General features: G+C 48.5%; 1 protein-coding gene across 1 annotated transcript in view; it reads right to left on the bottom strand.

Moving 5' to 3' along the window:
* Positions 1-22841, bottom strand: part of PLB1 (phospholipase B1) — a 98708-nt gene that overhangs the window by 61362 nt on the left and 14505 nt on the right. The window contains exons 9-17 of the mRNA XM_061168710.1: positions 22371-22446; positions 21326-21430; positions 20170-20226; positions 15436-15507; positions 14568-14642; positions 12460-12523; positions 3624-3682; positions 1701-1774; positions 126-169 (exon numbers count right to left, since the gene is read on the bottom strand). Of these exons, the coding sequence (XP_061024693.1) occupies positions 126-169; positions 1701-1774; positions 3624-3682; positions 12460-12523; positions 14568-14642; positions 15436-15507; positions 20170-20226; positions 21326-21430; positions 22371-22446 (626 nt within the window). The remainder of the gene's footprint in view (positions 1-125; positions 170-1700; positions 1775-3623; positions 3683-12459; positions 12524-14567; positions 14643-15435; positions 15508-20169; positions 20227-21325; positions 21431-22370; positions 22447-22841) is intronic.

Genomic DNA, 22841 nt, shown 5'->3' with positions numbered 1-22841 from the left:
TGCCGAACGCGGCTGTCTCCTGCCGCCCGGTTCCCTGCCAAGCCCGCGGCCGCCGCCAGGGGGAGCTGCAGAAACGCGCAGGGCTGCGGCGAGCCCGCCCCGGACCCCCGGCAGCGCGTACTCACTGGGCAAGGTGGTGACGCTGCTGAGGTTCTGATCGCCGCCGGCACTGCGTCGTCGTGGGGACAAAAAAGAAAATGAAGGTTAAAACTGCCAGCGACGCTGAAACACCTCAGACACCACCAAGACAGACCTTGCTCCTTCTGAGAAACACCCTGGGGGCTTGGGGCGTGCCCTTTCCTCATTATTTCTGTATAAAAACTGAAAAACCAGAATACAGCAACTTCTCTCTCCTTGCCCCACAAACCAGAACGTCCAAACAAAAAACTGGCTTAAACCGTCATGGCTGACTTTTTGTTTTTTAACTTTGAGCTTTGACCTTGAGGCAGGGGAATTAGGTGGGCCCCTTCAGCCCCATCTTCCAAAGGGGAAGTGGCCCTTCCTTGGATGCAGAGCCCAGCCCAGCGCCGACTAGCCACTGCAGCTGTGCATTATTATTATTTAAAAAAAAAAAAAAAAGTTTGCCTTCATGGTTCTCGTCCTGTTTGGCTTGGGGAAAACCCGGATTTTAAAGGGTATCTTCTAGAGAGCAACCCATCTTCTGAGCCGCTTCTAAAATTCCAAGGAAATCAAAGTTGGATGGGTTTCTTGGCATGAAAATAAGCAGCATTCCAGAGTTGATTGGATTCCCTACTTTTCCATATCCCCTCATTCTCTGCCAAGTACGTCTGGGAACATTTCAAAGGTTCTCAAAACGTCTGGGGTTTAACTCTGTGTAGCATCGCCAGGGAGGATACCAGGGATTCAACGCTCAGGTTCAAGCTGGTGCCAGAGATGCTGGATTCCAGGTTGAGGGAACACCGAACCTGCCCTCTCCTGCTTGGCATGAGCTGGGCTTTCATAGCAGAGGTGAAGCAGGAGTGCTGCTCACCGCAGCCTGTGGCGGCCTGGGTTTGATTACAGGCAGAGCAGGAACAAGCCTGCACAAAATATACATGATGGGGGATGTGCTGGATTAGGGGTCAGGAGTCACTACTCTACTTTTTGCTCTCTTACCATCTGACTGTGTGATCTTGGACAGGTTACTTGCCCTCTCTGAGCCATGCTTCATCATCTGTAAAATGAAGGCCCTTTAATAATGATCCCAGCTACCATTTATAACTACCTTTGTGTCAGGCACTGTGCTGGGCATTTAAATTCTCTGTAAGCCTCGCGACAATGCTAAGGCAGTATTATTTTCTCTGCGTCAAAGATGAGACCAGCTCAGAGAGGTTGAATAACTTACCCAAGGTCACACAGAGCGGGCAGCTGGGGCTCCTACACAACCCTGGTTCTGAAGGCTGCTGCCTCCTTCTGAGGTGGCTGCCCAGAGGGAGAAATGCAAGCCAAAACTTTTCCAACCCAAACGTCTGAGTAGTTTTTCCCCTAAACTCCTCCTGCTCAGGTCCTGGCTTGTTTTGGGGGAATATCTGGTTTGGGGAAGCTGATAAATACCTTCCTTAAATTAAACTTAGAAATTTCTCATGGAAAAGCACTAGGTTGACTCATCCTTCTGCTAGAGAACTTGTTTTCTACATGCTCAGGGGTCCTCCCCTGCCCTGCGACGGGGCGTCTATGGGCCTTGCCACGCCTGCACTCACCTCCAGGACAGACCTCGATACTGAGTTGAGACATCCAGGACGTTCCCAGGCTTGGACCCGGCCCCATTACCTGCCTGAAAGGGAACCACAAGGGGGTGATTTCCCTGCCTGCTCGCCAGAGGGTCTGTGTTCTTGTCCTGGCCGGGCTGGAATGTCCGGCACTTTAGAATCTAGAGTCTTGATAGCACCACGTCTTGACCTGCATCCTGCCTCGTCAGAAACGAGTGCTAGTTCCCGCTGGGAATTCTGGGGCCCTCCAAGGGCGGCCTCACCCTGAGAAACCCTGCCCGGACCCTAGGCTGGCAGAAGCGCTCTGAAAATTATACTGCAGTGTACAGTTTTCCAGAGGACACATTTCAGGACCCCATTTTCCTCATTTTTTAAAAGTTGTGAACTATATCATAAAGGGAAGTATCCTGTAATCCTTTGATATGAATAGGTCTCACATATGTACAAATGGAAAAATTAAAAGGAAACGCCACGTACCTACTCCTCAGCTAAAGAAAGAGCAAGGTCTTTTAAAAACCACACCCTGACACACTCTGCAGGTGCATGTCCCTTGCCTAAAGCATGTTATTTCCCAGCAGAGCCGTTCCAAAGGTCATGCCAAGGGCAAGGGCTAGCCTCCCAGGCAGCCTGTGGGGGAAGGCTGGCCTCCGGGGGAGGAGCCTTGCTGCCTCCCCAGGTAGTCCTGAACAGCTGGGCTGATTCTGTTTTTTTTTTTTTTTTTGGCCACACCGCAGCTCATGGGATCTTAGTTCCCCGACCAGGGATAGAATCTGGGCCACAGTGGTGAAAGCGCTGAGTCCTAACCACTGGACGGCCAGGGCATTTCCAGCTGTGTTGATTCTTGATGACTCCGTATCCTGAGAGCATCTTCAAAGAGACCGGGGGTGGGGGCGGGAGGCCATATCAGGCCACACCCAGCAGGAAGTGCTGAGGACCAGCCTGCCTGTCCTTCCCAGAAGGGTAGGAGCCATAGGGCCTTCGGGGTGAAGAGTACCTGAGGGGTCATGGAGGAGACGGCTACAGGGCAGGGACAGAATTCTGGCCTCAGAGTCAGGACCTGGGAGTCCTGTCCTCAACCAGCAGTTACAAGCTATTGGCCGCGGTACTCACTTCGCTTCAACCAGCTTCACCTTCTTTGTTGGTTTCAGTTTGAGGAGAGTCATATGGCCCAGGATTTTGTTGAGGATATTGAGTGAGATCATATCAATGTGAAGAGGCCACAGACATGAAAGGTGTCAGCTGGTATTTGGGGGAAAATTCAGCTGGAGGCCCTCGATTCTACTGATCCAGAGAACAGCAGCTGGACTCGTCTGTAATGAGTCGCTGTGGACCTGAAGTTCGAGAGCTTCAGAGACCCCCTACCCTGGCTCTCTAAGGACCTGATTCTGCTTTTTCTGGATAGCTCTTTGCTGGGCCTGGGAGGTCACCACGGGCCACCTGCAGACACGGGCTGGGTCATCGTTAGTACCTCTGTCTCTTCCCCTGACCCTGGTTTTCTCACCCCTCCCCCATTAGCACTTGTTCCTGTCCCATCATCCCATTGCCCTTGGGACCTTCCCTTCGCTTTCCTACATGGACAAAACAAAGCACCGGGTCTTTGAAGGGGCCCTACACCCCACCACCGACAGGCTGTGTGGTTTGGGCTGGGTTACTTTCATTTCAGGGGCTCCTTCTGGGGTCCCCCCACTTCCTGCTCTCTCCTTCATTCCCATGTTAGGAGAGGAAGGATGAGGTTAGAATGGAGGTGGGAAAACACGATGGGCAGGGATTGCTGGATTCCAGGGTGGGCATGGAGGTGGGGAGGGACTGAGGTTGGGACCAGAGTTGGCAACGCTTAAGGGCCAGGAGTGAGATTCCCCTATTAACCAAGATCTTCTCCTCTCCTGCCCCTTCCTTCCACTGTCAGTAACTCACCGTGAGCGAGTCACCCAGGGCTCCAATGACCTTGATGTCAGCCAGCTTCAGCCTGTGAACTGAAAGCAAAGATGAACAGAAGGTGGGATTCTTGTCTCCTCTGAAAACAAAGGAGCATCTTCCAGGAAAACTGAGACAAAGTAGAACAATTCAGCTTGGACAAAGATATTAAAAGCCCATCCTTGTCCTAAAGCTCAGCAGTAGCAGCCGTGGAGCCTGACTGCCGGTCTCCTCCTTGGGGCGCCTGGACACAGGGTTCGCGAGCTGGAGGGTGGCCCCACTTTCGGAGAGGTGTCTGCTGGTGTTGGGTGAACCTGATGCCACAGGTGGGCAGTTACTCTCAGGGCGTGAAACAGCCCCTGGCGACATGATCTGGGAGTAAGGAGGGGATTGTGGTGGAGGTGAAACCCATACTTCATCCATTCTAGGATCTGTTGATAGTTGGGATAAAATATTATACCATCTTATTAGAAAAAAATCAGCTCAGTTTTTCTGAAGTGAAAAGGGAAATGCCTTTATACCACTTTTTAAAAAACACTATGACAGGGGCTTCCCTGGTGGCTCAGTGGTTGAGAATCTGCCTGCTAATGTAGGGGACACGGGTTCGAGCCCTGGTCTGGGAAGATCCCACATGCCACGGAGCAACTAGGCTCGTGAGCCACAACTACTGAGCCTGCGCGTCTGGAGCCTGTGCTCCGCAACAAGAGAGGCCGCAATAGTGAGAGGCCAGCACGCCGTGATGAAGAGTGGCCCCCGCTTGCCACAACTAGAGAAAGCCCTCGCACAGAAACGAAGACCCAACACAGCCAAAAATAAATAAGTAAATAAATAAAATTAAAAAAAAACAAAAAACACTATGACAACCACTATCAAGGTGACATTCACATAACATAAAATTAACCATTTTAAAGTCAACAATTCAGTGGCACTGTGTACATTCTCAATGTTGTGTAACCATGACCTCTATCTAGTTCCAAAACATTTTCATCACCCCCAGAAGAGACCTGTACCCACTAAGCAGTCACTCCTCACTCCCACCAGCCCATGACAACCACTATCTGCTTTCTCTCTATGGATTTACCTATTCTGGATATTTCATGTAAATGGAATCATAAAATGTGACCTGTGTGTCTGGCTTCCTCCACTTTGCCTAATATTTTCAAGGTTCACCCATGTTGTAGCAGGTGCCAGTACTTCATTCTTTCTTATGGCTGACTAATATTCCATTGTGTGGATATACCACATTTTTCTATTCCTTCATCTGTTGATGGACATTTGGGTTGGTCCCATCTTTTGGGTATTGTATATAGTGCTGCTATGAACATTCATATACAAGTCTTTATTTGAATGCCTGTTTTGAATTATTGTGGGTATATACCAAGGAGTGGAACTTGGTGGGCCATAGGATAATCCTATGTTTAGCTTTTTGAGGAAACCCCAAACTGTTTTCCATAGCCTGCTACTATTTTATCTCTTGAGTTTAGGCATGTGCTATGATGTGGCTAAGCAGCTACTTACTTGTATGACAAACATATTGGCCACCGAGCAGTGGCTGGGGGCCTTGGGGACAAAACAGTGGTCAGAAATGGAGAATGTGCTCAGGAAGCTCACAGGATAAGCAGGGAATGAGAAACATCCATAGTTATAATAACTTATAGGCTGATGAATACTATGAGAGGTATAAAGTGATAAGAGGTTCAGGAGCTGGAGGGATGATTTACCCTCAGAGGTGTGTGTGTGTGGGGGGGAGGGGAGTTTAGAGCAGGCTACATGGAGAAGGTCATGTTTGAACTCAGGATATGATGAGATAAGGATGCGGTGTGGTAAATTGTGTGACGTCCATAAAGAACAGAAAGTTGTACAGTTTGACTTAAGTGAAGGGCATGGGAAGGAGACTAACAAGAAATAACATTGGAACCATAAACAAAAGGAAAAAACAACCTACAGAATGGGAGAAAATATTTGCAAATGACACATCCAACAAGGACTTAATTTCCAAAATATACAATATACAAACAGCTCATACAACTCAACAACAAAAAAACAAACAACCCAGTTGACAAAATGGGCATAAGACCTAAATAGACATTTCTCCAAAGAAGAAATACAAATGACCAACAGGCACATGAAAAGATGCTCAATATAGCTAATTATTAGAGAAATGCAAAATCAAATGGTACAATGAGGTACCACCTCACACCGGTCAGAACGGCCACCATTAAAAAGTCTACAAATAACAAATGCTGGAGAGGATGTGGAGAAAGGGGAACCCTCCTATACATTTGGTGGGAATGTAAGTTGGTGCAGCCACTATGGAAAACAGTATGGAGGTTCCTCAGAAAAGAAAAAATACAATTACCATATGATCCAGCAATCCCACTCCTGGGCATATATCCAGACAAAACTCTAATTTGAAAAGATACATGCACCCCCATGTTCATAGCAGCACTATTCACAATAGCCAAGACATAGAAACAAACTAAATGTCCATCGATAGATGAAAGGATAAAGAAGATGTGGTACATATATACAATGGAATACTACTCAGCCATAAAAAAGAATGAAATAATGCTATTTGCAGCAACATGGATGCAACCAGAGATTATCATACTAAGTGAAGTAAGTCAGAAAGAGAAAGACAAATACCATATGATATCACTTATATGTGGAATCTAGAATATGACACAAATGAACCTATCTACGAAACAGAAACAGCCTCATGGACATAGAGAACAGACTTGTGGTTGCCAAGAGGGCAGGGGTTGGGGGAGGGATGGAGTGGGAGGTTGGGGTGAGCAGATGTAAGCTATTATACATGGAATGGATAATCAACAAGGTCCTACTGTATAGCACAAAGGACCATTCAATAACTTATGATAAACCATAATGGAAAAGAATATTAAAAAAAGAATGTATCAATATATATATGTATAACTGAATCACTTTGCTGTATAGCAGAAATTAACACAACATTGTAAATCAACTATACTTCAAAAAAAAAAAATAACATTGGAAATGTATGTTAGGGCCAAGGGCCTTTTATGCCTGGCTAACAAGTTAGGAGCTTAACATGAATATTACACATATATACACACACATACACACATACATATACATATATGTACTTACTTGCATATATACGCCTGTCCTATATCTATCTACCCTTTTACCTTATATACATATGGACATGAATCCAAGTGCATTTTGGGAATCACACTTAAATTCCTTATGCCATATGTGGCTCTGTCCCCTCAAATCACAAGTTCACCTCCCACTACCCCGGGGCACCTCCTCCCATAGTCACTCCGACTTTGACACGGCTCCATCTTTCCTCAGATGTGCCTTTCATGGTCTCTAGTGGCACGATGTTGCAGTAACTTGTCAATTAGATTTCAGCCTTGGAAGAAGTCTAATATAGCATTTGTACCACGGGGTGACCCACTACTTCAGTGGGGAAAGAAACCCATCATTTCAGTGGACCACTGCTTAAGATGGATAAACTGAAATCTGTCTGCCAGCAGGCTCTCTCGACAGCCCTTCTTTACCAAGTCACTCTATAACGAGGGCAGTAAAACACAGAGAACAAGATGCTTTCGACACCAGCGGGCTACATATAGCCTACTTCTCTCATCAACATCCAAATCATGGTGTATAATCACACCTGCATGGAAAGCTGTGTCAACAGTCAGTGGGAACAATGTTCAAAGAGATCTCTAGGTCTTGTCTCCTTCCATGGAGACATCTTGTCTACCTGACTTCCATGCTGTCTGCAGATGTGGAACTGCTGCTCCCACTGAGGATTTCCTCTCATTGGAAAAGTAAAAGTCCCTGCCTCTTCCCTATGACAGCATGCAAACTAACACATGCATAGCTGTGAATGTGTGTATGCAAAATATAGAGATTAGTGGTCTTCAAATTAGAGCATGCATCAGAATCATCTGGAGAGCTTGTTAAAACACAGATGGTTGGTTGCCACCCTCAGAGTTTCTGATTTAGTAGGTCTGGGGTGGGCCCAAGGCTATGTGGTTAGAAGAACATTATCAAATCACAAAGCCAGCTGCACACATTAGCCCACATCGATGGGGCCAAGCCTGAGAACTTTCAAATGACTCTTCTCAAAGAAATCAGGCTCTGGGTAAAAAAGGCAACAAAATGGAAAATAAGACCTCCTCCCCTCAACTCTAGAGGGTTTATTTTAGCTCCTAATGGTGATAGTCAATCACCGTATTCTTGTTGCCATAATGTGTAATTCAGTGAATTCCGTGAACACTAACTGGCGTGCAAAGGTTAGGGGAAATCTTTGGGGCTGGTAAAATGTGGAAGAGATGGATAGATTTGCTTTGAAAGCACATTGCAGTTTGCTAAAGGGGCAGCTGAAACTGGCCATTCCTGTCTCCTAAATTTGTAGCAGGCAGAAAGGAAACACACACATATGCATGCACTCATGTATGTCCACATCTACGTGTGTGTGTATACGTGTAGATAGACTGGTAGGTATGTTGGGAGGGGTGGCTTCCTGTTGGTCATTCTGTAAGGAATGACCTGTAAGAGATAATAAACCAAATGAACCAAGTCTAGATGGGAGGAGTTTGAATCATCTGGGATCTTATTCAAATAGAATCCAACACACATTTCATTGGTTTGACATTCTGGAGACCTTGATTTGAGCTTTGTTAATATTATCATATATGATAAAGACACAGACTGGAACCACAGCAAAGCACTTTAGCAATTGCTCTCCTTGGGGAAAGAACTCTTTAGAGATAAGATTAAATTTGTGTGGGCTGATTAGCTAAACATTTTCTGGTACAAACTGTCCACCACCTTGAAAGCAGTTGATAAACACATCATTCACTCATCAAGATTTTTACAGAAGGGGCCTCTTATCAGAAGGCCATCCAAACTATGATAAGAGATCATGAGTAGACAGAAAATGGTTGACTAGAGTATAGAATGGGGAAACTGCCCATTGGATATGAAAAGGAACAGCAGGAGAAAGACTTGACGCTTGGGAGTTTTGTCTTGTGTAACCCAACAACTTAAACCTGGGGCCATAATCTGAAAAACCAACTTTCTCTCGACTGTCAGCTAGGGCTGCCCAACCTTTTTGCTCTCAGATTTTAGGGACTTATATAAGGACTTCTGCAATGGTGGTAAACTGCTGGCACAGGTTGGGCCTTGTTTCTGTCTTTGAAGTGCTTTGGCATAAGTTTATACGAAGAAATATGTGCCTGGCACACAGTAGGAGCTCAAGAAATGTGTTCAGTTGAATTAAAGGCTAAGGAAGAGGCTCTGTGTCAGAGACTACAGCTCTCAAAGCTTTAAATGATGGATACTGCAGGGAAGGAAAATACATTCATCTGAGTGTCTTGGGGGTGAGTTTGAACTTGTTCAGTAGGCTGGTCACGCCGAGGGGAGGGGACAGGCAGGCTGTTATTCCCTGTGGGGCGTCACTACTTCCTAGTCACAGGCTAGGTTAGGTCACAAGACTCATGAGCAGGTGGTGACTATAGAAACAGTTTCAGGACGTACACTGGACAGTACACAGCTGATTCACAATGAAGTGAAACCCCTAGTGGTCACCCAGTGCCTGTAACCTGGGCATTTTTCATATCAGCGTTTGAATAGCTCATTTTAGCCAAATGGGTAAAATAAATGACATCAGGGACTTAGAAAGGAATCAATAGCTTAAAATAAATGAACTGTTCTAATTGATACTACTGGTGACAGTGGCATAGAATTAGCTTTGTGGACTCCTATTTTCAAATACTATGACTTTTCCCCTCTGCAAGGAATTAGCAGCTTGACTTCAAGATAGCCAGCTTCAATGGATAGCCAATGAGCCATGTGCCCTCTGGCTCTTTATTGCCACTCTTCTGTTTACAAAATGCTACTCCTTTTCTCACTGGGAGAACCTTAAGTCATCTACCAGGCCCAGCATATTTTTCTTAGTTATCCCAACTATGTTAGGGACAGGGCCATGAAGTAATATAAAATGATGTAAGTACTTATGAAGTTATAAAGTCCACAGGAGGTAGCACTCAGTAAATGGCATGTATGCACTGACCAGAAGGGAAAAATTGGAAGCACGCCTGTGTGCATTCATTTATTCATGCTACCAAATAGCGATTGGTAATAAAAATTACTTACATCAGCTCTATATATCTCATCCCAAGCCCCATAGATCAGTAGAAGAGGTTCATCACCTGTGGGCTCCAAATGGGGCGGCCAGGGGCCGGGACCTGTTGATGAAGGTAGTATCTTATTTTGAAATTATCAGTTTTCATTAGCTAGGTGTATCTGTGAGTTGGTTTGAGAGAGACACTAGAAAAGGGGACTACAAAGAAGGTTTTTGAAAACAACTCTGAAGATAAGACAGTTATTTTATAAGAGAGTCTTAGTGAAAAGGTGTCTTAACGGAAAGCACTTTGGTCCAGTTGGTTTTTAAGATCGTTTTCAACTCTGGGAATTTTTGATTTGCTGAAGTAGAAACACTCCATAATTAAGATGAGTTCGACAACCGTTCATCAGGCTCCTACCATGTGCTGAGTCACTGGGGTTGTAAAGATAAGATGATCTGCTCTTACAAGTATGTATCAGATGCCTTCATCTCAATTAGAAATTGCCAACATGATCTCCAGAAGAGTGAACGACCTTACCAGTATGATGATTATCAAGGGTAATAATAACGTGACCCTGTGCTAAGTCTTTTTCCCACCCTGACAGCCACAAGTATGATTAAAATGTCCAATCATAGATCAAGCGCAGTAATGAAATGTGTTTTTTGTTTTTGTCCAGTTAGTTGTTGCCATTTTTCTAAAGACACTTTTCAGGGGGACTCAGAGGTGCAGGCCCAACATTAGCCCATGAGTGCTGCCACCCAGTTGGCCAGTGCTAATGTTTTGGTCCCAGGCCCACTTGGTTAGATCAAGGAGGTGTAAATCTATCCATCTGCTTATCCAAACAGCTTCTATCACCAGAGTATCTAAGATCTCAAGGTCTCGAGATTTCTTGTGCTTACATCTTCAAGTGCCAATAAACAAGATAATCTTCAGGGTCAAGGCATAAAGAAGAGATTAACATTTTATTTGGCTTTCAGGTGTTCAGATATGCTCTAATGGATTGGTTGGTTATCACTGTCATGACGGGAACATAATCTAGACAGATTGCAAAATCTTTACACACCATCCTTTCAGAATGATAAGATTAAAAGAGGATGGATATCATTTCACTGTAAAGAGTATGGCTATTAAAACATTCAAATTCCCCCCTCCCTCTCTCTATACGTACATACATCTTTGAGTTTTTGCTGTTGGAGGGCCTACATATGAAGCTAACAATTTGTTTCTGCTACTGAAGTTCTGCTAGTAAACTAACCAATAGGAAGGGGCTGTCACTAAGTACGGGGGGAAAAAGTCTAAAGACTAAGTGTGTGTGTGTGTGTATGTGTGTGTAAGACTTTTTTTTTTTAAAAGACTTTTATTTTATTTATTTACTTTTTGGCTGCGTTGGGTCTTTGTTGCTACGCGCAGGCCTTCTCTAGTTGAGGTGCGGGGGCTTCTCATTGCGGTGCCTTCTCTTGTTGCGGAGCACAGGCTCTAGGCACACGGGCTTCAGTAGCTGTGGCACACAGTCTCAGTAGTTGTGGCTCACGGGCTCTAGAGCGCAGGCTCAGTAGTTGTGGCACATGGGCTTAGTTGCTCTGTGGCATGTGGGATCTTCCCGGACCAGGGCTCAAACCCGTGTCCCCTGCATTGGCAGGGGGATTCTTAACCATTGCGCCACCGGGGAAGCCCCGTGTGTAAGACTTTTATCACCTATTCCATTATTCTGCAACTTAGTCAAGAACCAGTTACACACCGAAGTTTTGGTGAGAAGATTTTTAACTTACTTGCCCGTCATTTGGCTAGATTTGAGCGTGTAGAGCTAAGACAGGCATGAAGGGCGGGCTGACACTTAAACTTGTTCTACTAATACTCAGCAAAAGGGGACAATGTGACTACAAGGATTTGCACACTGTGACATCTCCAAACTTCGCTTTCCATCCTGGAAGGCACATAAGAGGCATTCAACAATCACCTAATAGATGAGTGAACAAGTGAACGAATCAATGAACAAATGAGTCACCTCTAGGACCAAGCATGAGAACCTATCGCACTGTTGCAGAAATGCTCCTGGGCTGAGGTTGTGAGTCACGTGGGCCACCACACGGCTCTCCCGTGACCTCCCATGATCATGTGCACAGAGCCATCACTCAGAGTTTGGCTCACCTGGAGGAAAAGTTTCAGCGCTTAGGCAGCCCCTCTTTGGGAAGGTCTCTACCTAGAATGTTCCATGAGCCTCATTTTCATGGCCCAGAACCAGTCATCTTGGAAACACAGAGAAGCAGTGAAAATGGCACGTTTGTAAGATGGCATGCTTTCCAATGTTTGAGTGCACTCTGCATATGGCTCTGACCCGGAGCTTGGACTGGTTATTTTTGCTTCCTGCTTAAAGGTAGTTTTGTTTTTCAGAGAATAAGTTCACCTCATCGAGGCTTCCCAGCGAGGACAATGACATCAGCTCACTCACCTGACACTGGGCCCTTTGCAGAGCATGGCCTGGCACACAGTTAACGCTCAATAAATGCTTTCTGATAATGTTATCATATTTTAGTTAAAGAATAATCAAACACAGGCATGAACTTACAAGTATACATACAGAGATGTATGGCCTTGAAAACTTCTCAGGTGTATCTCAGATTGTGGGGAAAGCCCCTGTCATCTTAAGGCTGCTCTTACTTTGATGGTTTTAGACCTCAAATGAGTTTAAAAATCACTTGACTCAAGCCATGTACCTGAGGTGGGAATCGTGTCAGACGGATCCTTGTCAGGACACCTGACTTCCATTCCATCTCTCACCTAAAATGAGACACACGGAGAAATAAGAAGAAATGGATCTTGCAACCTAAGAAACTGGGTGAGAAGTGGGCCTCTATTTTGGAAGATATCACTTAGTACAGAAACCTAAGCATCATGTAGGATTTCTCCCTCTCTTTCAACACTCACATCTGAGTGTCCACAACACCCTTTCCAGATGCTCCCAAGCCGGCCCCCCTTCCCTAGTCCCTCAGCCTCAGGCTAAGTTCAGGCCTTGTCCCTTCCTCCTGGAAAATGGCCCTGTTCACCATCATCACTGCTGCCGGCCTGTGGGCTTCCTCCCCAGCCTTCTGAATCCATTCAGAGGACTCTTTCTCTCTCAACATAAAAATCACTCCCTTGCCCAAATTCTCAGTGAAAGCAGGAATTTTCATCCATTTTGCTTCTTGTAAGTCCAGAGCCTAGAACGCTGCACAGTAGATGCTCAATAAACACTTGTTGGTTGAATAAGCATATTTCTACTCTGTACTAACATCAGCATAAAGTCCATCCTCCTCAGCACGGCGTAGGAAGCCCCCGACATTCCAAACCATCCACCTGACTCTCTGTCCCTCCACATCTTTGTCCGAACACCTACCTCTGCTCTTTCTTTCCCTCCCTCTGTTTCCCTCACTCCCACCCACCTGGCTTGACTTTTGTCATCCTCAGGCTGAGGTCATGGGTACTCTTGGGGAAGCCTTCTCAACTCTCTCCTGTCTGTCATTTGTTCTTCCGCTGTGTTCCCAGAATACCCCGTGGAAACCTTACAGCACTTTTTACATTGTGCTATCACTGCTGGTTGACTCCACTAGACTGAGTTCCTTGGGACAAGCAACGTATTTGTGTTTTTATCTCCTATGCCTGGTCCCCATCCACCCACCCACCTACCCACCCATTTAGTTATTCGGCTAATGGTGACTAGGTATCTGCTCTGAGTCCCTGCCCTCATGGAGCTTGCATCCTAATGGTACACAGCTGGTATTCAGTAAATGTATCCTGAAGATATGCATTGCTCCCTCTTCTATAAAACTCATGGCATGCCAGATACTGTTATATGTGCCTTATACTGAATAACTTATTACAATTTAATAACTCTATTAGGTATGAGTATGACCATCACCATTTCCCAGATTTGAAAAACTAAGGCACAGAGAGGTTAAGTCCCCCTGACACAGAGCCAGTAAGTGCAAGAGTCTGGATTTGAACCCAGAGCCAGCTCTCTCAACTCACGGCACCATGTTGCCTCTCAGATGTATCCTTAGTGCTGTGATATTAGTTAGAAAGCATGGGACAAGCTGATAAATCAAGTCTTTTATGCTGTGTCTCTTGGGCTTTGTGGTGCAGGCCCAGGCCATCAGCTTTGCCTACACCACTGGGAGTAAATCGCACCCTCTTTTATCCAATAGGGAGGCAGGGGTGGTGCTGGGACCACCACCAAATTCGTCTCAACCCATATTGGTCCCCAGTCCTCCGAGAAGGAGGACAACCTTCAAGCGTTTCTTGCATCCTCAGAGGAGTGCGAAGTGCCCTATCTAATCTTGACAGGAAGTATCAGAAAAAGACTCATAAGATAAGTCATAAGCAGGACGTGAGTGTGAGGTGGCCCCTAAGGTGTGGCCGACAGCTGAGGCCTTCCGGTCTCCATGCTGACAGCTTTCAGACTTCACCCCATTTCTCTGCCTTTTCTGGACTTTCTCTTCAGATTAAGGGCTCAGATGAGTTTTAAAGGACTTGTCAGAGATTTGGGGAGGGCCTGAAATTCTTGTCTCACATCAAAATAGATGGGGAACAGGTAGTGCTGAGCCCCCCAACACACCCCGTGAAGCCATGGGATGCTGGTTGCTGAGGCCGTTTTAAAGACGGAGCTGGAGGGCAGCCCTGCTTCAAGCACGAAGGGGACAGCCACACATGTGCTCCTTCACTCTTCTCCAACCTACCCATGGGGGTCCAGAACACAAGAACTGCCCTGGAAGCTTCAAAAGACTCAGCAAGGTACCGCCCCTGGTTCATTTGCATGTTTGTCAACCACAGAAAAACCTCTCCATACCTCAAACTTCGCATGGGATTTTAGCAACCTGGGCAGATAGTTGCTGTTCCTGTAGGTGAACAGATAGGGATTCTCCTGCAGAGAAAGGTAATGCGTTGTAACCATGATCCAGAAATCCGTATCCTATAATCATCAACTTTTATCACCCAGCAATGCCTTTGGCCAATCTGAAACATTCATACCATCCTTTAAATGATGAGAGAAACATTCTCTGGCTTTTCTTCTCTGTACTGCCCATTAGTTCCCTGAAGGAGCTCATTAACATTTTGAAATTTCCCATTTGCAGTAGTCAGCATCTTTTGCTCTCTACCCGAGGTTCATGCCAACAGGCAAAGTAGGTATATTTCCATGAAAAGAGAACCTAATCTTAAGTTTCCTGAGAGCCAAGGCAAAGAGGAAAAGAGGGTGAATTATACAGTTCTTACAGCCTAGTAACAAAAACTTACCAATTCATCAAGAAAGCCAAAACTTGACTAGCATTAAGGGATAAAAAAGAATTCTATTCATTTACATTCAGTTATTTTTTCATTAATTTATTCAGCAACATTAATTCTATACCTACTATATATTAGGCACACATTTAAGATACCCATCTTAGCATTTGGGGCCAAGTGAGCTGTGGCTTTGTTCCTATGCCCTCTACAAGCACGGAAGGGGCCTCAGTTCTGTTAAAACAGCTCTCCTGACCCACAGGTATAAACCTTAGGTGTGCCCAGGCCCAGAAGAACAGACCCGAGACTCTAATGGGCTAATGTCTCAACCAGGTAAGGCCCACTTCGCAGCAAAGCCCCCTGCTTTGTGGCCCCACCTTTCTCCCCAACTCAGCAGGAGATGCCGCCCCCCGCCGTCCCCTCCAGTCCTTCCCTACCTGAGAGGGACATTTCACTGGCCTTCTCTCTTTTGCACTGAATGGCTCATCTTTCTGTCCTGCTGGCTCCATCTAGAAAAGAAGGTGATGTTTAGAACAGAAAAGTCTTACACAGGTGGCAGCATCCTAGGGTACCACTGAGAAAGGCTCATTAGCTCAGTGTTTCTCAGAGTGTGACCCTGGGCGGGCAGCGTCAGCATCACCTGGGAACATGTTAGAAATGGCAAATTCCCAGCCCCCACCTCTGGGGTGGGGTCCAGCTCCCTGTGCTTTATCAATCCCTCCAGATATTCTGACCCACGCTCAAGTTGAGGCCCACTGCGGGAGAGGAAGCACTGATTCCCAGCCCGCCCCTCCTGTTACAGGGGAAACTGAACACCAGGGAGGCTGAGCTGACACAAGGACATGGATGTCCAGATTCAACCGAATCGCTCTCATAGGGTCACCGGCTACCTGATCACCCAGGAGCCAGTTATTCAGCTTGATGTCGCATCCCCCTCCTTGCTGCCCTGCTGCTGGCCAGCTCCCTGATTAAATTTTCCTCAGAGAGGAGAGTAGGAATGGGAAGGAAGGGCAAATAAATGGCTCTCGTGTAAACCAGCAGGGAATGAATGAAACCCTCTGTCACCTGGCAAGCCCCATGTCTTTACCTGGGACACAGAGGTACAGTGACATGGGACATAGCACAGCGCCACGCTAACAACTAGAGTGTCTAGCAATTCAGGAACAGTGATAGTGGTACCAGTGGCTGATAGAGGCAGCTACTTAAATGATAACTGAAGCCTATCTAACAAGATAAACAAACAGTGTATGGTGTACCCGCCAGAGAAAGCAGCAGAGGATCCGCTCAGGTAAAAGCCTTGGAGGGAAGATCGAAAAATGAAGGCAGTTGGAGAATTCAACAGAGCAAGGATTTTAAGTTTCTTCTGTTATTTTTAAATGTTAGTTATACATTTGTAAACACTTAACAGAAAAATACAGTGGCTTTGAGAGATCACAGATTTTTCTCTTGCACGCACCGTCTTCTACTGTTTGGGGACCTCATGTTTGCTGCCAGCCCTGCTGCCTACAGGAGCTGGGCTCCTAGGGCACCCGGTCCCTCCTCTCCCCTCCGCTTCCCTCCCACTGACCTTGACGGGGGACAAAAGAGGCAGGAGGCTACAGGATGGAGCCCCCCTATCTGGCTCAGTCACGGGCTCTGCCATCTTCCACGAGCCTTTTAGATTCCTCAGCAATATCTTATCCCGGCATCCGTGCCCAGCAAACAAGAAGCAGGGAAAGAACTTTACCCTTCTCAGGTAACCTTCCTTCACCCAAACGGACAGGGTCAGATAAGAGGGTGTAATTAACCTTCTGTAAAAGGAGTGGCAACCTTTTGCTCAGGGGCTGGAGGAGGAACTGCACTCCCCATCTCCTTTCAGTTTTATTCTGATGGTGGACACTCCTAAGTATGGGATTCCAACCCAGAACTTTCAGGGCCGCTCTGAAAGGGAGTGTTCAGTGGGCCTGAGTTGGTGGCCCAGTGTCGAAGTGGCCTGACTTCTCTTCTCCAATCTTTCAAGAATTTAATCAATAATAGAATCTGGAAAGAAATGTTGAGAAAGCCATGTTGTGATAATTTTAGTCGAATGGATGTAACAGAACCTAATTTTTTAAGGACTCCAAAGGAAAATTCATAGGTTTTCCCAATAAACCCATTTGCACTAAGAACCTTGTCCTAAATGTTTCTTTATCAGTCACCTACATCCTTCCTGCTGCCATTAATCCCCTTTACACACGCTCTGACTCTCCATGCTCAGGATGGAAAATGACTCGGCTATATCAAATGACCCTTTGCGTGTCCCTCCATCCACCACCCTGCACTGCACACACCCACACACACCCTCGGGACTCTGGTCTTGGGCTCTCGCTCCACGTTTCAGCCCTTTAATTGCTCGCATCTCTTCTGCACAGCTTCCCTGCCCCCGAGATGAAATGGAGTGTGGCAGGGGTGGGGGGATGACCTTAGACACGCTCTCAAGAGTCCCGCTTGACTGTCAGCCCTTCTCGCCTTGCCCTGCGGCTCTGGCGCTAGTGCAGGGCTGGGCATAAGGTGGGGGGCCGTGACTGCTGGACCTGGCAAGTGAGTCCCCACAGGTGGGTCTCATCAACACTACTGTTACATAAGAATTATCAGAAGTTATTGAGGAGGCAGGAAGGGCCCAGGGACTGAATTACGTCCCAAACACAAAATCCTCCTCTGCTTTGTGCCAGGAGCTCCGCTTCCGTCTGGGTGGCTCACACAGCCAGGTGTGTTCCCAAAGCAGGGCCGCTCACGATGACTGCGTGCGGGTGTGTGGGGTTTTCTCCTTCACTGGCCCTCAGAGCTTACACGCACCTCGGGACTTGGCCCGGGGAGCAGACACTGTGTGGCCCTGCACGGTCGCCACCATCGCTGTGTCCTAGGTCGAGGCCAAGGAGAGAAGCGGTAGAAGCTGGGCCCCTCTGGTCACAGTGATTCTGCTGGCCCCTCTCTGCTCCCCATGTAAGAGGGTGTCCCTCACTTGGGGCTCTTGTGTGTCTGCAGATGTGGGCATGACGGACATAGCTGGCTTTTACCTCTGTAGTCGCAGTTAAACACAACACCACAGAGGCACACAGAGGCGGAGGCAGGGAGGCTCCTGGCCTCCCCATGTCCCTGGGAGGACACAGGAGGGAACCCAAGGGTGAACTGCTCCTATATTTTCCAAGGTCCTCTGAGGCTGGCAAACAGGGAAAATGGGTCCCAGAAAGAGCACACGACTCACCTCAAGAAACAACCAAAAGCACAGCTGGACTCAGAACCCAGGTTTTCTGGCTCCTTACCCAGTGCCCTTTCCCCTAACCTGTTACCTTCGTAATTTCTCATAAATTAACCCGGGCCTGCAGGAGCTGTCCATGCGTTCTGGCAGCTGTGCTCACTCGGGAGCCATGGGATGGTCTGGCACTTTGCCCAAGAGGAAGCCAGGGGACACGCTTCCCTCCTCGCTGGCTCGGCTACAGGGACCTCAAGGCCTCTCCCTGGGAAATGACTGCTGGTTGGTTGGGCAGGTAACTGCCCACCTAGGAAAGCCGCCTCCTCCCCAAAGCCCCTGGGACACCTACTGGGTCCCAGTCCTTTGGCCTTGAGTGTGAGACCTTCTGTTCCCCTCTGGGCACCTGCCCATCCTCACCCTCGAGTGGGTTTCAGGACGTTGTGCATGCCGTGTGCCTGTCTGATTGCACAGGGCACTTCACTCATTCGTGGGGCCTCCTTATCCCGTTCCTCTCCCACCACCCCTTGCTAGTGCATTTTATTCTGTTCACACGGCTCCTCTTGCCTGGGAATGCCAGCCCCACCTCCTCTGACATATTTCCCCCCAACCCATGCCGACAAAGCCAATTCCAATCCCACCCTCGTGGGGCTGTCCTGGCCTCTTGCCCATATCCCTTTTGGGTGCTCTGTCCAGGGCATGACCTTGTTCCTGCTGTGCCCTTCCAGCTATTCGCTAGGCCATTTGGTGTGTCTCCTGTATCTTCCTCGGACCCAGCATAGGGCAGGCACCCTCTAGGCTTTCTTTTGTTGCTTGGGAGAAGGGTAACAGAGGAGGAGAGAGGTTTGGCTGAGCTGGAAGAATCAGCCCTCCTCCCCCAGAGAGAGGGTGGAGGGAGGGAGGCCTGTGCAGGGCTGTTCAGGTTCCTTTCCTCGGCCCTTCACAGGAGATCAGCAGCAAAGTGGTTTTCTGGGGCCTGACCGCTCAGGGGTCAGGCCCACCAACAAGGGTCCTCGTTCAAAGAAATCAAATACCTTCTCCGAAGGCTAGTGTGACTCCATCAATCCGGGCTGCCTGGGCTGGCCCCTGCCCTCCCTGCTGTCTTACTGGCTACTGCACACCCAACTACAGCTGCTCATAGGACTCAGGTGCGAGATGGAGAGAAATTTTTCTAATGCAAGGAAGAAGAAAACCAAGTTTCTGTCACTGGAATTCTAGGATAGTTTGGATGGGAAAAAAATAAATGGCAAAATCAGGTCTCTGTCTGGTGCTCTGGAAAGGTTCAAAGTTTTGATGGAACATTCCACCCACTGACTAATCCCAGACAGCCCTGGGGGACCTTCAGAGTCTGGGGAAAGCCCATCACAGTCAGAGTAAGAAGGACCACCCATGGTGAATACTCTCTGTGGGCCGGGAGGGAGCTATACACTCTCCATGTGTTGGCTCAGGGGTTTCGCAGAAAGGGAGCTGAGACCCTAAGTTCACACAGCTTGTGAGAGCTTTGAACCCAGGTCTTCATCACTCCACACTCACCCCAGGCACCACCCTGGGCATTGGAAACTTAAGTGTAAAATGAGGGAGAGCTGGACCAGGTTGCTACGTGAGCCTGCTCCCTAGTGCCCCACTCCAAGTGAAGTCTCCCAGACAGATGCCAAGGAAACGTTCCTGCGTCCAGAAAAAGCAGGACTGAGGCTGCCCAGGGAGCCCTGCTCACTGTCAGGGCTGCAGCCCAGCTTCCGGGAAGAGGAGGTGAAACTCCCAGGTGGTCCCAGATGGGCTGTCACTGGATGTGGGAGGGACCCCTGATGGCCCAGAATCATCATCCTGGGGTCCTGCTGGTGTCCTTCAACCCCTCCATCAGAGCAGTGAGCAGACGCGGCACGACGGCAGAGGCCCTGCTCCTCCTTCCATAGACTAAACCCCAGGCTGGCAGGGCAGCGCCCCGGGACTCCCAGCCACTCACCATGCTGTTCCAGAGAGTCAAGGCGAGGACGGTGGGATCCTGGAGTGGTCGCTCCCCCTGAAAGAGAACCAGATGAGAAGCCCCGTGAGCCCCCGGGGATGGGACAGCCCTGCCGCGCACTCTGAAGCTCTCCCGGCAGAGATGGGGGTCTTGACACACCCAGATTCTATCTCTCAGTCCCTCCCCATCAATAATGGCGGGAACTAATAGAACTGCTGTCTGGGGTCAGGGCTCGGAGGTGAGGGCCTGTAGGGGCACGTCACACGTCTGGCTGCTCCGCATCATTGTGGGCTTGTACATACGGAACTAAACAGCAGAAGGGGCAGGTGACAGGGAAGTGATTCAGGTATGGTCTGAGTAGGAGGGGGGGAAGGGAACTAATATTCCTCCTCCTATTAAACCACTATTTAAACATCACTGAAGTCCTGGAGGGACACAATGACTCCAATAGCAGGAGCCAGGAGCCTGGAGGGAGGGGCTGTCCCAGATGTACAGTGCTGCAGCCCCAGAGGCGTCAGAGACCTTGCTGAGCTGAGCACGTGTGCACCCACCACAGTGCCTGTGGTCTGCACGGCCCCCCAGGGGTGAGGGGCATTTGCCCAGTGACGTGGGTGAGGAAACAACTCAAACTACCCTCCCTTGCAGGGATAGATGTGGAGGAGCCTGCGGAGGGAGGAGTGCAGTGTGGTGCCTGGAAATTCCATCCTGAATAGTCACCATAGCTGAGAGGTAACTGCGGGCTTCCAAGAACCAGGTGCTGCTCTAAGTTCCTCACATGTATTTAATCATCCTGACAACCACCTTAGCAGACGGAATGTTAGTAACGGCCCTGATTTCACAGATGAGGAACCAAAGCACAGAGAGTTCAAACAACTTGCCCAAGGTCACACAGCCGGCCCATTCCAAAGCCAGAAGCCGTCTGGCTGGATTCCATGCTCTTTACCTCTGAGCGGCTCTGCCTCTCGGAACCTTCCTCATGGGGCTATCCAACCCCACGGGGAAGTTGTCCAAAAAGTATAAGAGAACACTGCAGCATTTCCCCCTGAGACTACACATCCTGGGCTCGGTGAAGCTCAACTGGGTTGGGGCATCTGCGGAGGAGAGGGCAGGGGAGGGAGAGGGAGAGGGAGAGGGTGTGGGCCAGGCCCTCACTCACCGAGGGTGGCGGCAGGGCTCTCTCATAGAAGAAAGGCTGGAAAACCACTGCGAAGGACTCCTGCTCATTGTACTTGCTGGAGGCCAGGAGCTGTTCCCAGGTTTCCTGAAGAAAGGAGCACCAGCAAGGCTCAGCCTGCCCCATCCTCACACCAGGGAGTTCCCAGCAGCCCCCCGGTCAGAATCACCCACCCATGCTATTCTGAATCACATGCTATTTGGAAGCTCCCTCTCATCTCACAGGGCCCTTTGATTAACTAAATCAGGTTTTCATTTTCCTCTGAAGTCCAGCATCAGGTAAGACCTGAGAACTATTCTCTGGGAGCTCAAGAAGTATACACCAGCCCAGTATGTAGCTAGGGTCCCCACTCTCTCTTCAAGGGCTGAGTTCTGTAGAGGGATGTGCTATTAACCACTCAAAAAAATGTCACTTCCAAAGCAAGAGAAATGACATACAGCTTCATGTAGAAAACTACTTATACAAAACTGCTTCATAAATAAAAATCATCATGTTAACACATGTCAGTGGGAACCGCGCTTTGCACTGTTTGCTGGTGAGGATGGAGGCTTCCACTGAGCCACCCACACTGTCTAGGGGTCTCTCCTGTAAACTAGACGCACATCTTCAGGAGCCAGACCGTAGTCCGGGCTACAGTCTGGGGCATAAGACTAGTCCAGGCAAACCAGCCTACCAGCCACAGATGCAGTGGTAGAAGGGGTGACGATGACCAAAAGCACCTCGGAATGATCTGCAAAATTCTTCAGCATCTTTTACCGTAGGTACCACCACCACCCTCCACTTCCATCCACTCCACCACCGCCCCCGCCCCGAGTATGGCAGTTCCCACTTTACATGCAGGAAAATCAAGTCAGCACCTGGAAGTGACCCAAGAGCAGCTGCCGTCTTTTGCTCCTGACTCTCAGTTCTGACTTCAGCTGGGGGGGTCCTACATCAGCAAACGTGCACCCTAATTGTTCCCACCATCCCTGTTCTCATGACCACCTGCCCCTGTGAGCCAACAGGCAGTGTCCCAGAGTGGGCTCACCTGATAGGCCCACTGGGTTACAACCCTGGACAGCCGCGAGGTCTCCCCTGAGCACCTGCAGGGCTCGGCCGTGGGACTGCAGGTTAAAACAAGCCGGAAGTGAGCGTGGGTGCCGCGTGGGGCCGGTTAGACTCCCTCTTGGAGGAAGGTGGGGCTGGGGTTACTGGGAGTTGCTTTGGGAGCAGGGGAAGGGGAAGCTGGAAGTCTCAGACGGCCCAGGAGAAGGAAGGAAGGAAGCACACATTGGGGAGAAAAAAGGGTACGTTATGGAGACGCTCCCTCCCACTTCATCTCCTGATGCACCGCTTCCCTCACTGCTCCTCCCCCAGAAACCCACCTCCTGTTCTCCCTTCCCCTACTCTGAGCCCTTCCTTCGCCTTTCTTCCTCTTCAAACCCCCCATCCTCTCTGCACTGTCCTCTCCCTTCCGTTGCCACCACCTACAACGCCCCTGCCCTGACTTTATCCACGT

The sequence above is a fragment of the Eubalaena glacialis genome, chromosome 14, assembly GCF_028564815.1.
Source record: "Eubalaena glacialis isolate mEubGla1 chromosome 14, mEubGla1.1.hap2.+ XY, whole genome shotgun sequence".
Taxonomy (NCBI): domain Eukaryota; kingdom Metazoa; phylum Chordata; class Mammalia; order Artiodactyla; family Balaenidae; genus Eubalaena; species Eubalaena glacialis.
This window is presented reverse-complemented; position numbering and strand designations above follow the sequence as displayed.